The 15564-nt window shown below is 40.4% G+C and overlaps 2 protein-coding genes across 2 annotated transcripts in view; both read left to right on the forward strand.

Annotated features, from left to right (window-relative positions):
* The window catches only part of LOC110110735 (protein unc-13 homolog), an 83751-nt gene extending 79822 nt beyond the window's left edge, over positions 1–3929 (forward strand). The window contains exon 27 of the mRNA XM_020842340.2: positions 3501–3929. Coding sequence (XP_020697999.1) covers positions 3501–3662 — 162 coding nt within the window. The 3' untranslated portion in view covers positions 3663–3929. The remainder of the gene's footprint in view (positions 1–3500) is intronic.
* A 2299-nt stretch (positions 3930–6228) lies between these two features.
* Positions 6229–8952, forward strand: LOC110110738. The gene is made up of 3 exons (XM_028693692.1): positions 6229–6368; positions 6514–8679; positions 8724–8952. The coding sequence occupies exons 1-3, from the start codon at positions 6229–6231 to the stop codon at positions 8950–8952; spliced, it is 2535 nt and encodes an 844-aa protein (XP_028549525.1).
* Positions 8953–15564: the final 6612 nt, after the last annotated feature.

Raw genomic sequence — 15564 nt, forward strand, 5'->3', positions numbered from 1 at the left:
AGTGGTAATTAACTATAGGGGCTTGCGCCTATAGGAAACCAGAACTCGGATCATAAAGTCCTCGCAAAATGAGGGCGAAATCTCTGGGTAGTGTCTTATCTACAAACCCATCTGCCTTCCCCATCTGCCTTCCAAAATTTACCTCGGAACTTAGTTCGTTAAAACTCCCTCGCCGGAATAAAAGAAAAGCGAGCGGGGAGGCCGGGGCCGAATTTTCGGAGCCCACAGCATCATAACCTATAAGGCTAAGTTGTAAGACTCGCTATTTGAGCTACTTTCAAAAGGAATTAGTAAGACCCACATGTTAGAGAAACTTAAAATAACCTAAACCAAATCTACATATTTGGGCCACCTTTAATAGAGGCTGTAAGACCCATTATTCGGGCCACTTCTAAGTGAAGCCGTAAAACCCATATTTTGGGGAAGCTTCTAAGTGAAGACCCCTAAACCTCTTAATCCCATGGACTACTTCAAAAGGGAAGCAGTAAGTCCCACCATCTGAACACTACTTGAGCTACTTCTAAATGAAGCCATAAGGCCCGCTTTACGGGCTACTTTTAACGAAAGTCGTTAGCCCGAAAACATACAGGCAACTCTTAATTGAAACTGTAAGCCCCAAACTAAGCAAATTAACGGTCAATCTAATAAACATGGGCTCCAAACCATAGCCAATCTAAAACTCACATTTAACCACTAGGCAATCTAATAAACCATAGCCAATATAAAACTCACACCGGACAAAATTTCAAATGGTCCCACAAAGCACAACCTAGGTTTTCTGGCGTGGTCGAAACACTTGTTGGCCTTAGTAGGAGTGTAGGATTAATCTTCAAGAATGCTCATTCTTTTGGCTTGAATTGAACATATCCATGCCTTTTGTCATGATAATTATGTGGTCAATCATGAGCTTCTTGGAGTTGCTTTTAAATTTTTTTGGTTTTCATATTGGTCTTATCAGTTAATTGGGCTTCAAAGGCTTTATGCTCCCTAGGATTTATCCAACACAAGGGTGGCTAACACTGTCGCCTATACACGACTTTATAAGTTGCATGTCAATACTAGCCTGATGGTTATTTGCGTAGGTAAAATCTATGAAAAATAATTACGGCTCCCAACTTCCTCGGAAGTCTTTGATGCGTAGACTTAGCAAGTCCCCCTTTATTTAAATGGTCCTCCGTATTGGCCGTCAAACTACGAGTGAAGTTGGAGTCCAATTGAGTTCTCAAAACCTTTTGTATACGCCTCCATAAGCATGAGGTGAACTCCAATTTTGTTCTCAAAACCTTTTGTATGTGCCTCCATCATCATGAGGTGAACCGCCCATCTATATTTGAGAAGTTAGTCTTTTGATGCATTATGCATGCAAATGAAGTTGTCCATGCATAACAGTGCTACTCAATCAATGATATGGGAACTGTCGAAGTGAGTGCTATTGGTATGTTGGTCGATCATGGTTGAAATCGTGTCATGTCCTTTTGGTGTTCCCGATATTCCCATCATATAGTGCGTAACGATGTATTCACATTTGCACCGGTATTGATAGGGGTTGTAATGGTCTGCTCTACTTTAGGACACAAGCTCTTACTCAATTGTCCTCTAGTGTCTTTCTTTAACCCTTGCCCCCTATTGGATATTCAAGTCTAGATACGTCATGCCGGTTTCTGGGTGATGATATTCTTTGTAGAATATGCTTCATGAAGGATATCCTTTTTTTTTTTTTGTCATGGGGTCATTAGGCATGTACACATCCCTTGAAAAACAACCTGGCTTAGCTTTGATGCGGATAATTTATCAATCATTCTTGTCCGTTCGTCCACCATAAGGGTCTTATTTTTGCACTTTGATGATTGGATTTAACCAATCGGGCATGGTCTTTTTGTGTTGGCTAGTAGGCACCTCACAAAGTTGTTGATCTTTTTGTTGAGGACATCAGTGAAGAGGTTTGGCTTCCCAAGGTGGTATTGTATTTCTCTGTCGTAGGCCTTCAACAATTCTAACTATCTTATCTGTTGCAAGTTCAGCTCCTTTTTGCAACCCTCACAACATTCAAGAACATCTTCAGCACATACAACACTGCAAGCAGCAAGTAGACAAACTCATAAGGTAAATTGAATTTCAAATTAGGGATTTAGCTCTTGCTAAATTGCAGCCATGTTGATAAGCTTCCCTCTCCCACCAACTTCATTCAAAATTACCTATAGCCAATATCACATACTCGAATGTATTGTATCAGTTGCGTATAAACTCGCCTCGCCACTGCACTCTCAGATCCATCCAGTCTTCAGTCTTCTATCTATCTCTGCTCAATCCATATCTGAAAAATATCCAACCACACCCAGTCCACTTGACAGTTTCATGGGACAATCAACCCATGGTTAAGCTGATAACCATTCTTAACTTAGGACACACCTCCAAAGCTGGCCGCATTGAAGTCCAATACTTAGGCTTCGTTTGGGACGGCTTTCTTCTTGCTTTCTAAAACAAGTTTGTAGTACAAAAATTTATTGAATTTTAATTTTTTGTACTCAAAAGTCGTTTTAAAAAGCAGTATGAAAGCTGTCCCAAACGAAGCCTTAATCAATTGGGAAGGACTGCAACTAGAAGATGCAACTTGGGTGGGCGAGATTAAGCTTCAAGAAGCCTTTACATATATCAACTTTGAAGGCAAGGTCATTTTCGATGGTTGCGCAGAAATTGTTATGGACCACATGATGAGGTGGTTGATCACAACACACGACAATGGAATTGACACTTACCAACTTGGCTCAAGGACTACCATGTAGCAAAGTAGTATTGGTAGGTGACTATTTGGGTGAGATTGAAAGAAGAAGAGAGTTCTTGTTTATGTTTGTTAGGGAATAGCCACAAGTTGCATTTTTAGTAGGTAGCTTGATATGGAGGTTTGGCTGCTTTTTTTAATGTATTGATAGATAGAAAATGGTTATGCAAAATCAGAACCACTGTTCTCCTCCTAACTAAACGCTTCTCCTCTGTATTCTATTCTTCTTCCTGTTTTGACCTTTCCGGGGCTGGTAATGCTCTAAATTGCCCGTTACTGTTTATTTTCTTCTTCCTTCAGAACAAATCGTAAATAAAGGCTCTCGCAGATAAGAAACTTTAGATACTACTTTATAGGCTTATAGAATCAGATTTATTATTCTGTGCGGAGTCCGGATGTGTCCGGAGACCAATAAAAATACGTCACGTCACCCCAAAAAGTACCGCGCTCGGTACCGAGTGTAACCGGATGGTTCTCCTGTCCGGTATCCGCACAGAATAATCTCTCTTTAGAACCATATGAATGACAATGACTGCTTGTAAACAAAGGCACTCACACATTTAGAAGCGATCTTAGTTTGCTTTAAATATATACTTATTATATTCATGTTTGTTTACTTCAACTAATTCAAATTATTTTCAAAACTTCAGGGAAGTAAATACCTCAACTGGCCCTTCATTTCTTTGCCTAAATCGAATGCACCTTTTTCTTATTTTGGCAGACTCGTGTGCTGATTGATGATCTTCGAGAAGTCAGTCAAGGAGGCAGAAGCAGATTCGGAGCAGATTCAAAGACTCTTCTCAGAGTTCTCTGTCACAGAAGCGATTCTGAGGCTTCTCAATTCCTCAAGAAACAATTTAAAATTCCCAAATCAGCTGCTTGAATCAACAGCAGAGGAGCCTCAGTAATATATTTTAGATTGGTCCTGCTATTGTAAATTAGCTGTAGATTGGTATTTTCTTTTGTCTCCTTTCTTAGTGAAAGATCTCACCTGACTTGAAACTGATTCCTTTCAAGTTTTCTTTTTCCATTTTTTGCACATAAATGTTTCCCTGTTTCCTGAATTATGATTGCTTCCATTTTCTTAAAAAATAGTTGTTTGGTTATATTTTTAATTGATTAATAAGTAGTTTTATCTATCTACAAACAATTCTGATTGATGTAGTAATTTTGTATAAATTTTCCTATACTCTCTCTTTTCTGTCATGTTTTTATTTCTTGAAGCGCCTGCAGTCTTCTTAGAATCTGTACTGTTATTATTTCTGCTGTTCTGCTGTATTTTATGTTTCTTAGGCTGTGTGGGGAAAAATTATTCTATGTGGATGACATTTGGAGACCAATTATAATGCGCCACATCACCCGTTCGTTGTGTATTGCAACTCGGTACCGCTCTGTACCTCGGCTCGGTACCGCTGACGTGGCTGCACTTGATTCTCCTCCGGACATTGAGTTGCGTCCGGCTTCTGCACAGAATAATTTCTCATTTTTTACCTTTTTTCTGCTTTTAAGAAATTTCATACTAAAAATTTATTTTATAAATTAGTTAAAAAGGCATCCCAAATGAAACCTTAATAAGATGTGAATAATGATAAGCTCAAAATAAATACTCGTGAAAAATTCTAACAATACATAAATAAATTAAAAAGTAGCAAATGATCCTATATAAGATATGCCAAAATTAATGCTCATTATTTTTTTTTTTAATCGAGCCAAATTGTTGTATTTGAGATTGAGTAAGAACAAAGATTTGATAAAGTTTATATCTGGAAATGAAGTTTTATACTTGTTAAAAGATCCTATGTGTAAAATTTTTTTATTTTTTAAATAATATACTTATTGAGTTTTTATATTTACAGTAAAGAGGTGCTTGATTAAAAAAAATTCTATTGAAATAGAATATCTTGTGTACGTAGATTTGTAGAAAAATCTATGTATTGCCATATATCAGTGGGCTTTAAGCCGTTCAATTTTCTCTTTCTTACAAGAAGGATTGTCTCAATTTTCTTTTGTAGGAGAGTTTTTTTAATCACTTTTATTTGTCTTTCAATCTCAGATTTGCAAGTTCATGCTTTTCATCACATCTATCTTAAGTCATGCCATTTTATCTTTAATGAATAATTAATATAAACATAATTAATAGCCTTTGCAATATTTTAATGATGGCTCAAGATTACATAGCCTTCACCTCTAAAAATAGTATTAATGTGATAATTTACACCAACCTCACATACTCTTTTGTCATCATTATTACTGAATATTTGTCGTATTTTATCATGATGAAATTAAGGTCTTTTTTGTGAATTTAAGGAAAAATAAAAAAAGGTACTATCTTTTGTAGCTCATATATGATTGATATATCATCAAAAATTTATATCGATTAGGCTCGAATCTCAAGTCAAAATTGAGTTGAAAGCTTCCAAAATTAAATATGTGATCATTTGAACTCCGATTCTAGCAAACCTATGGTCGAATTGAATGTCTCAAAAATATGAACCCGACGACACCAAATTCGACTCGGTCCGAACCCAATTGGGACAAATCGAAAACCCGAAGCGCATTTGAATGGTTCAAACTATAAATTGGATGACCAAACAATTTCCAAACGTGACATGCTTTAGTCGAATCGAGCGGCTCAACGAGACGAATCCATCGAGCTCAATGTAGTTTAATTTTGACATCATTAAGGAACTTAAATACTTGATAAATGGTCCATGATCAAAGGATTAGATATCGGTCGTCCATTCAAAACACTCTAAATATGACCTTGATCTCCTCCCTCTTTACTGTCCATTCCATTCCTAAAAAACTATAACTAGGCCCCTCATTCTTCATTGAGAGGGGGGAGGAAGGAGGGAAGCAAGGGAAGAAAAAGAAGAGAGGAGATGATGAGAAATTAGAGATATCTCTTTCCACTAAGCTTCTTCTCGACCATCGCCCAACTATCAACTGTCGTTGAACTTTTGCCAGACATCTACCTGGCCACCAATTATTGTCGGACTTACACCCGGACACCAATTATCATTGGTAATTTTGACCACCGTCCCCCGATTAAGGTCTTTCTGACCACTATTGACCGCCGACTACAACCTTTATGACCTCTGTCACCTGATTACAATCTTTTTGACCACTGTCATCTGCTGACTACAATCATTTCGATCTCTATCATTAGACTACGATCTTTCTGACCATTAGTTCCTACCCATGTATGGTGGTCCAGCGATGGAAGGTGGTCCAGTGAAAGTCTAACAGCGGGCAGAAATATGATGATGGGAGGAAATACGACAATGAGCGTAAGTTCCACGATGGATGGAAGTCTGGAAAGATTATTAATGTGGCTGATCATGCGGCTGAAACAATGAGAAGGTATTAGCTCTTGTTTATTTCAATTTTAATCTTGATATCTTATTTTATGGTTCACTTTTTGTATTGACTTATTGATGTGGCCGATCATGCGGCGTATACTAACTCCCAACGGTCCATCATTACCTACGGCATTCACTCCTTTCTGCAGCTTTAGTGATCCTGCTTTTATGACACTTTCTGTTTTAAAAAGGCCAAGTAGTGGCCAGCTCAGCTTTCTAGTTGCTTTGTTTTCTTTTATTTAGATGCACAGTAAACCGGGAGAGACCAAAAATGAATATAGAAATCACAGTTTCTTCTTCCTGCTAACCTTGTGTTTCTCTCTTCCTCTGTTATTCCCTCTTTTCCCTGCTTCTCCTTTTCTTGTTTTGCAGGTTCAATCGGTTTTCACACCATTTGGTATCAGAGCGAGGCTTGATGGCAGAGGGAAGCAAGTGCCCTGCGACAGAGGAAGACCGAAGCGTAGAGGCGTTGTGGACAGCTCAAGCCAGCATGGCTCGCCAGATGGAAGCCCTCACCACGGAGTTCTTCCGGTTCTCGGTAGAAATGAGGACCGAGATTCGATCCCTGAGGACGAATCGACATTTCACGACGAGGGGACCAGTTGCGCCGGCAACCACACCGGCACTGCGCCTTCATCCACGTCGGCGGCGTCACAATGCAGTTCCGATAATCTCAGACTCAGAAGACGAGGTGGAAGTTCAGCAGCCGATTGAGGCGTCGGATTCTGCAGAAGAGGAAAGACCAACCTATTATGGGCCTGCCCGCAGATATCCAACGCAACACTGGGAGCCAGGGGAGTTCCGCATCAAACTGGATATCTCATTCTTTGATGGTCGCCTACATATCGAATACTACCTGGATTGGGAGCGAGCTGTCGAGGCTTTCTTCGACTACATGGAGATAGCGCCTGAAAAACAAGTTAAGTACGTTGCATGTCGTCTTAAGGGCGAGGCGGGAGCTTGGTGGATGCAACTGCTGCAGTCCAGGCGACGAGAAGGGAAGGGAAATGTAACTAGTTGGTACCGGATGAAGCGGCTGTTGAGAGGGCATTTCTTGCCGATGGACTTCGAACAAATGCTCTATGTACAATATCAACACTGTTCACAAGGCACGCAATCCGTTAGCGAGTACACAGAGGAATTCTACCGTTTGAGCGCCCGGAACAACTTGAACGAGTCAGAAACTCAACTTGTGGCGCGTTACATTGGTGGCCTGAAAGAAGCCATTCAAGACAAACTTGAGATGAATTCCGTGTGGACTCTCTCTCAAGCAGTCAACTATGCCCTCAAAGCTGAAATTCAATTGAACCGCCATCCACGGGGTAGCACTGCTCGTCGCTTTGTGGTAGAACCGAGCGGAGAATCCGACAAGACGAATGCCTCTAGCGGGAATAAACCCGCACCCTCACCCTGCGGAGGGGCTGGGATCCTAGGCGCAGAACCCAAGAATGCAGTCACCGGCCGACTGAAGACTCCCATTAAAGATGCCAACCCCTATGCCAAGCCAGCGACATTCAAATGCTACCGTTGTTTTCAACCGGGACACAAGTCCAACGATTGCCCGAATCGACAACAAGTCCAGCTGATGGAAGGAGAACCGGATGATGAATACCAGGGAGCAGAATTGGTGAACGAACAGGACTTTGAAGATCTACAAGCTGATGAAGGCAAGGCTTTAGCCTGCATCCTTGAGAAACTCCTCATAGCGCCTCGGCAAGATGGCAATTCCCAGCGGCACTCTATATTCCGCACCCGCTGCACCATCAATGGCAGCGTCTGTGATCTATTAATCGACAGCGGATGCACCGAAAACATTATTTCTCGATCCGTTGTGCATAAGCTCCACCTCAAGACGACGCGCAATCCACACCCCTATACGATTAGTTGGGTGAAAAAGGGGGTGGAGATAGCTGTAACTGAAATGTGCAGGGTGACCTTTTCAATTGGCAAGAGCTATGTTTGTGAAGTTCTGTGTGACGTCCTGGACATGGACATTTGCCACTTAATCCTCAGGCGGCCATGGCAATTCGACACGGGAGCTGTCTACGACGGACGCGCCAATACATACAGTTTCGAGTGGAAGCAACGCAAGATTCGCTTGCTTCCACGGCTTGCTGGCGAGGCAGAGAAGGAAGTACCAGGAAAGTCCACAATGTTCGTGGTCTCCGGCAGTAACCTCATTACTTCTTGGAAGGAAGACTCAATAATGCTAGCACTTGTGGCTTCAAACGATACTTCGGTGAAGACGGAAGCTGAAATTCCAATTGCTGTTCGTGAAATCCTTTATCGCTACAGAGAAGTATGGCCAGCGGAACTGCCTAATGAACTACCGCCACTACGGGATTTACAGCACCAGATAGATCTCCAGCCGGGAGCCAATTTACCAAATCTTTCACATTATAAAATGAGCCCTCGGGAACACGCCGCCTTGCAAGCAATTATTGAGGAATTGCTTCGAAAGCAGCTGATTCAACCAAGCCTTTGCCCCTGTGTTGTGCCGACATTACTCGTGCCAAAGAAAGACGGCAGTTGGCGTATGTGTGTTGATGTAGAGCTATCAACAAGATAACCGTAAAATACAGCTTTCCGGTGCCCCGCCTTGAAGACATGCTAGATAAGCTCGCTGGTGCCATTATCTTTTCAAAAATGGACCTCCGAAGTGGGTACCATCAGATACGCATACGGCCCGGTGACGAGTGGAAAACAACCTTCAAGACGAGGGATGGGCTATTCGAATGGCGCGTAATGCCGTTTGGGCTTTGCAACGCCTCGGCGACCTTCAAGCGGCTCATGAACGAAGTTCTTAAATAGGCTCTGGGGGAGTACTGTGTTGTCTATTTTGACGACATTCTCATCTATAGCAACTCACTCGAAGATCACTGCATTCATCTCTCTAATATTCTTGCTATTTTGAAAGAGCACAAGCTCTATATTAACTTCCCTAAATGTGAGTTTGCCACAGGAACCATGCATTTTCTTGGCTTTATCATCTCCAGGCAAGGGGTGCATATGGATCATCAAAAGGTCCAAGCTATCACCGATTGGCCAATCCCACGATCAGTAGCGGAAGTTCGAAGTTTCATCGGATTGGCCAACTTCTACCGCCGGTTTATCAAGGGATTTAGCATTGTCGTTGCACCGATCACCAACTGTCTCAAAGAGAAGTCTTTCCAGTGGACGTCAGAGCAAGACCGCAGCTTCCACACATTGAAGGCAGCATTAACGACGGCACCAGTGCTCGCCGTCCCTGATTTCTCCAAGCCTTTTCATGTGGACACAGACGCATCTGCAATCGGAGTTGGGGCGGTCCTCTCACAAGAAGAAAGGCCAATTGAGTTCTTTAGCGAGAAGCTGAGTCCGGCGCGTCAAAACTGGTCCGCTTACGAGCAAGAGCTGTATGCGGTGGTTCGGGCATTGAAGCAGTGGGAGCATTACCTGTTACATCAGGACTTCGTGTTGTGCAGCGATAATCATGCTCTCCAATTCATCAACAGCCAGAAGACTATGAACAAAATGCATGCCCGATGGCTGACTTTCCTACAGCTGTTCAGCTTCATCTTGAAGCATAAGTCCGGTGCGCAAAATCGAGTCGCCGACGCCCTTAGCCGCCGCACCGCACTGCTAACCAAGTTACAACTTGAGGCTCCTGATCTATACTCTCTACAAGAACTCTATTCCACTGATAATGACTTCGCTGAGCCATGGAGCAAGTTAACAAGTGAACCACCTATACTGTACCGGGACTTTTCAATCAGACACAATTTTCGAGCCATGGAGCAAGTGAACAACTTGAACCACCTATACAAGAAAACATTCGACGCTCTAAGCGTTGCCATCCTGTTCTTCAAAGAGATCGTCCGTCTTCATGGACTTCCCCGCAGCATTACCTCGGATCGCGAAGTGAACTTCGTTAGCCATTTCTGGCGAGAGTTATGGAAGCGACTAAGGACAGAGATCAAACTTAATTTAGCATACCACCCGCAAACGGATGGGCAGACAGAGGTCGTCAACCGCACTCTAGGCAACATGTTACGTTGCTTGGCCCATGAGCATCCAAAATAGTGGGATGAATACATTGGACAAGCTGAGTTCGCGTATAACGCCATGTCGAACCGATCGACGGGGCAATGCCCGTTCAGCCTTGTATACACCAAGTGTCCAAATCACATCGTAGATATTGTCGTCCTACCACAATGCAAAAGTAAGGTAGCTGCTAATACCACAGAGATGTATGCGAAGATGCTACAAGATGTCCGTGAGAAGCTGGAATCAGCCAATGACAACTACAAGGAGCAGGCTAACGCCCACAGGCGGATGAAAACCTTCAATCCGGGTGACCTCGTCATGGTATGTCTTCGCAAAGAATGATTTCCGCCTGGTACACACTCAAAGCTCAGCCCAAGAAAGATTGGTCCGGTGCCGATTGTGCGGCGCATCAATGATAATGCTTACATAGTGGACCTACCGCCAACCTTTCTCACACCGGCAACGTTCAATGTATCCGACATTTTTGCATACCACTCCCCCGATGCAGGTAATATTCAATCTACTTCCTCAGGTGAGGAATCTTCCGTGGCTGGGGAGACCTGATGTGGCCGATCATGCGGCGTATGCTAACTCCCAACGGTCCATTATTACCTACGACATCCACTCATTTCTGCAGCTTTAGTGATCCTGCTTTTATGACACTTTCTGTTTTAAAAAGGCCAAGTCGTGGCCAGCTCAGCTTTCTAGTTGCTTTGTTTTCTTTTATTTAGATGCACAGTAAATCGGGAGAGACCAGAAATGAATATAGAAATCACAGTTTCTTCTTCCTGCTAACCTTGTGTTTCTTTCTTCCTCTGTTATTCCCTCTTTTCCCTGCTTCTCCTTTCCTTGTTTTGCAGGTTCAATCGGTTTTCACACCACTTATGTTAGGTGAGAATGTTTGAATCGAATGCAATTAAAATTTTAGAGTCATTTTTAAATTGATTTCTAATGCAATGCATGCTGATTGACTCAATAAAATATACAAATTGAGAGGCAGTGATTTTTGAAAAGGCTTAATTTTTTTTCTAGAGATTGCATAACATTCCCTTAACAGATTTGCCCTCACAGGTCAGGTGGCATGTCAGAACTCACATGCAGGGAGGTTCCTAACAAGGAAAAGAAATAAAAATATGCTTTATGCAGACTCCCGGTGATCTCGGGCTTTCTTCTTAGATCGTTAAAGTTTATATATTAGCCTAAAATTTTAATATTAAATTTTAAGTGCAAAATATTTTTATTCATATTCTCACAAGCCTTCGGTCGTATCCAGGCTAAATTAAAACTCTACACGCAAATCACAAAAAAAACTAAGAAAAATATATAGTCTTAATCGCGATCAAATTAAAACAATCAAATCAACCAACAAATTAATTAATTAATTTTCCAGAGGCAAATTGCCTATTTATTACAATCCAGAATTTACATGAATTAAAAGTGGTCGGCACCACTAAAAACATACTTGGATTCTAATCTTAGGACAAACGCAAGTGACTTTAAGTGGAATACTCTTTATCCTTCTCTTCTTCGGACTCCTTGAATTCATCATATCTAAAGACCTAAATTGAGAGAAAACTCTCCCTCTAGTGGGATGTTATTCTTTCCTCTTTGGGTATTAAAGTAATCTAAATATGGGCTTCCAAATGAAAAGGACTCTGCCCTAAGGGACGTCCTTTCCTCTTTGGAGTATAACTTTTGATTTTTTGTATCCCAACTCAAAGGTTGACTTTCACAACTCGATTACAACTCAATTTAAATTAAAAAGAAAATCTAGACTCTCATACATAGTTATCCTAAGCAGTTTAAAGTATAATACATCCAAAGTAGTTTATATATTTGTATTAAATTAACTATCAACCAAACTTGGCCACTTTTTTTTTAATTTCAAGGGGGGACTTGGGCAATTTTAGCATCTGCATTAAAATATGTCATTTTAAAACTTTATTTTTGCCCCCATCATTTTACCCTTGTGTGAGTGTGACCGCCTGTATAAAACTCAATGAGCAAACATATAATTCTTAACCTAAGGGTATTATATCGCCATCACATCAATTAATATATTGCAGTTAAAGTAAGTAAATACTCACATCAATTAATTTTCAATCATAGCATGCAATGAAAACTCGATAAACCTGACACGCAACAGTAAAAAGTAAACACCAGTGTAGTCTAGACTAGAGTCAGTTGTCCTAACAAACCATCTAAAGTGTGTGAAGTAAGCTATGTGGCTTGGATATGTCCTAAATTGGGTAATTTGTTAAAGTTGTCTATGTTCGAATTTGTTAAGGTCAAAGGGGAAATTCATATTTTAGTTTAAATATCAATGTTTTAAAGCTTAGTTTAGGTATATTTTAATGATTAAATGATTACTAACCTTTTTTGCTTGCCAACATTGTGTAATTTATTTCAACTTCCTTAGGGCTAAACTAATAACCTCGTAGGGTCGAATTACCCAGTAGCAGCAGTGTTAATTAGGTTGATTTAATTGGTTGAGAATTAAGGGTTCATATATTTTGATTTTGTGTATTGATTATTGATTTGAATGATTAAATTAAAATTTCCTGAAAATTTTAGTGAATTATTAAATTTTAAGGATTTTGGAATTATTAGAATTATGTAAATGTATTAATTAAGGGGTTAAAAGTTGAATTTTAGAATTGAAGTAAATTTGAAAAATTTTATTATATTTCCTAAATACTAGATCTTAAGATTAGTAATTAGACTCTAAGTTTGCTCAATTTAAAATTTTCTATATTAAGTAATAATTTTTTGAAGTTTTGACCTAATTTGAACTATGGTTGACTAAAAAGTTGATTTTTTGACTTTGACTTAATTTTGGAGGTTTAACATTTTTTAGAAAGTACTAGATTTTAATTAGAGTTGAATGACACTAAGTTTGATTAAATTGGTTTTTTGTAGAATTAATGGTGATTTTTCAAAGTTGAGATATTTTTGGGATTTTTTAGAATTACTTAATTAAAAGGGAATTTTAAATTTTGATCCAAATCAGTTTTAAAACTCTTGGTATCACCCTCAAAGGCTAGAAATGTTCTAAGGGTATGCTTCCAAGTATTTATAATTTTTTTTGGAATTTTTAATATTTTTAATTAATTAATCTAATTAATTGTGGATTTCCTTAACAATTTAATTAATGTTAAGTTAAAGGCCTAGTAATGGAGCTTTTATTTTTCATGGTTTAAGGGTGTAGTTATGAGCAATCATAAACTTTATGTAAATTTTTTGGATTTTATGTGAATTAATTATGAATTAATTAAGCTTCTAAGTCAAATCTATGAGCTAATTTTGGATTCTCCAGTTGATGGATCAAATGGTCACCAATTTCAATAAAACTTGGGCCATGAGTTCAACTGATCTCAAGGCCCAAACCCACTAAATTTGGGCCCAACTTGAATCCCCTAAGATGGTTAACCAAACCACCAAAGGTAACCACTAAATTACCTTAGAAAAATCCTAGCTCACTACCTAAGGCAAGGGAGAGGACAATCAGTGGCTTTAAACTCCTTATCCTAAGCATAATTAACACACAAAATCATAGAACCTATATCCCATTGGAAAGAACATTAGGCTAATTTGAATTTAGGGGTCAAACCATGACCCTTAAGTTCAAATTAGCTCAAATATGCCCTTAGATAATTCAAACAGTGGAAATAAAATTTGGACATGTCAGAGACATACCCAAATTTAACTTCCCAAAGTCTCAAGTTGTGGTGAGTTCAATTTTACAAGAAAAGCCTAAAATAACCCTATGATAACTATTGAAATTGATTAATTTACATACATAATCATAGCCCGAGACTATAGGACTTTTGAAGATCTCCCAAAGATCTTTCCAATGAGCCTAAGAACTCTTAAATTGGTCAAGTAATTTGGGAGATATTAAATTTTGAAGTTTTTTGTGATTTTGAAGAAAGAATCAAGGAATTAGGAACCTTTAATCAAATGATGGAGAATCATTGGAATGAAGGTTTTCTTCATACTTGACCAATACTACCTAACTAGGAGTTCGTGATATGATTCTCACAGTGTAAAAAAGCCCCAATGAATGGGTTTCTCTATCAAGAAGCTTTGGGGGATGAAGGCGAGCAGTTCCTCTTCAGACACAAAGGCCGGAGGATCGCCGGAGGTAGGACTTCGAGCTGGACTTGAATAAATTTCATCGGAGTTCACTCAAACTAGTGGATGGAGAAGGCTGGGAAGCTAGGGAATGATAGAGGAGGACTTGAGGAGCTATGGAGAATGTTTTAGAAAGCCTGGATGCAAATGGGGACATCTGAGTAGAGGTGCTCTATTCAAATAGCTTTCGCAGCCATGGATGGCTGGGATTGATCTGGTTAGCCATGGGATGCTTGCCAACTGGAAGTGGATATCCTCGGGCAGTCTTCTGAGCCCAAAGGTGTAGAGCCTAAGGTATGAGGAAGACTTTAGCCAGGGCTCGTGAGGGGGGGGGGGACCACAGGAGCTCACTTAGATTTGTTCCGGCCGCCGTCAGCCACTTGTTGGTTAGACTTAGGTGGAAAGGTTCCTGGGAGTCTAGTGAGCTCAGTTAGAGGGTCAATTGGGAATGGGGGAACCTAGATTAATAATGGGGCTCGAGTAGACCAAAACCTGGGTCAGCTTGGGTGCGACTTAGATAATACCAGGGGGTGGGGTTAATGGGGAAGATTCATTGGGTCAATGGGAATCCAATGCAAGTGTCAATTAGGTCTGGTTGGGTCTGAGGTGGAAAATGGCTTGGGTCAAAGTGGTTTTGGCCAGTTTGGGTTAGCCTAAAGGTTGACCCAAGTTAACCCAAGGGTTGGGCTAACTAGGGTAGGTGTATTGGCTCTAGGGCAAGCCAATGCAAGTGTTGATTTGGGCTTGAGGGGCTTAGGTTGAGAAATAGCTCAACCCATAATTGTTTTGACCACTTTGGGTTAGCGACGTTAGCCCAATTCCCAACTTGAGTTGACCCAAGGGATGGCTCAACTTGGATAGGAGTATTAGGTCAAGGGAGATCCAATGCAACCATTGATTTTATTTGATTTGGCTCATAGGGGACCCTCTTTGGACACGGGTTAAACTAAATGGCTAACCCAAGTGGGCCCAAAGCCTTGGGATCTCAAGGGGGCTTCTCTTGAGACCTAATGGGTCATTCCATGGGTTTGGAAAAGACTTGGTCAAGGGGTTTGAAAAAGATGAAGGTATATATGTATTTGATCAAACTTTGTTGACTTGGTCAATCAAGTTAACATAGGGTCAAGGGTTTTCATTGAGTTCAAATTGACAATATGAACTCAATGGAAGTGGTCTCAAGTCAATGGGAGTTCATTTGGTTTGAAATGAGTGTTTAAACCCTTGAGATATACTTTGGTCAACCAGGTCAAACCAAAGGGTGAG

The sequence above is a fragment of the Dendrobium catenatum genome, unplaced genomic scaffold (assembly GCF_001605985.2).
Source record: "Dendrobium catenatum unplaced genomic scaffold, ASM160598v2 fragScaff_scaffold_334, whole genome shotgun sequence".
Taxonomy (NCBI): domain Eukaryota; kingdom Viridiplantae; phylum Streptophyta; class Magnoliopsida; order Asparagales; family Orchidaceae; genus Dendrobium; species Dendrobium catenatum.

Bases quoted from the DNA above. Each gene is read 5' to 3' on its own strand.
- LOC110110738 (XM_028693692.1), top strand. From the start codon at position 6,229: ATGCGGCGTATACTAACTCCCAACGGTCCATCATTACCTACGGCATTC. The intron at 6,369-6,513 runs GTTTTCTTTTAT...CTTGTTTTGCAG, and splicing joins CTCAGCTTTCTAGTTGCTTT to GTTCAATCGGTTTTCACACC. The intron at 8,680-8,723 runs GTGTGTTGATGT...CGTAAAATACAG, and splicing joins AAAGACGGCAGTTGGCGTAT to CTTTCCGGTGCCCCGCCTTG.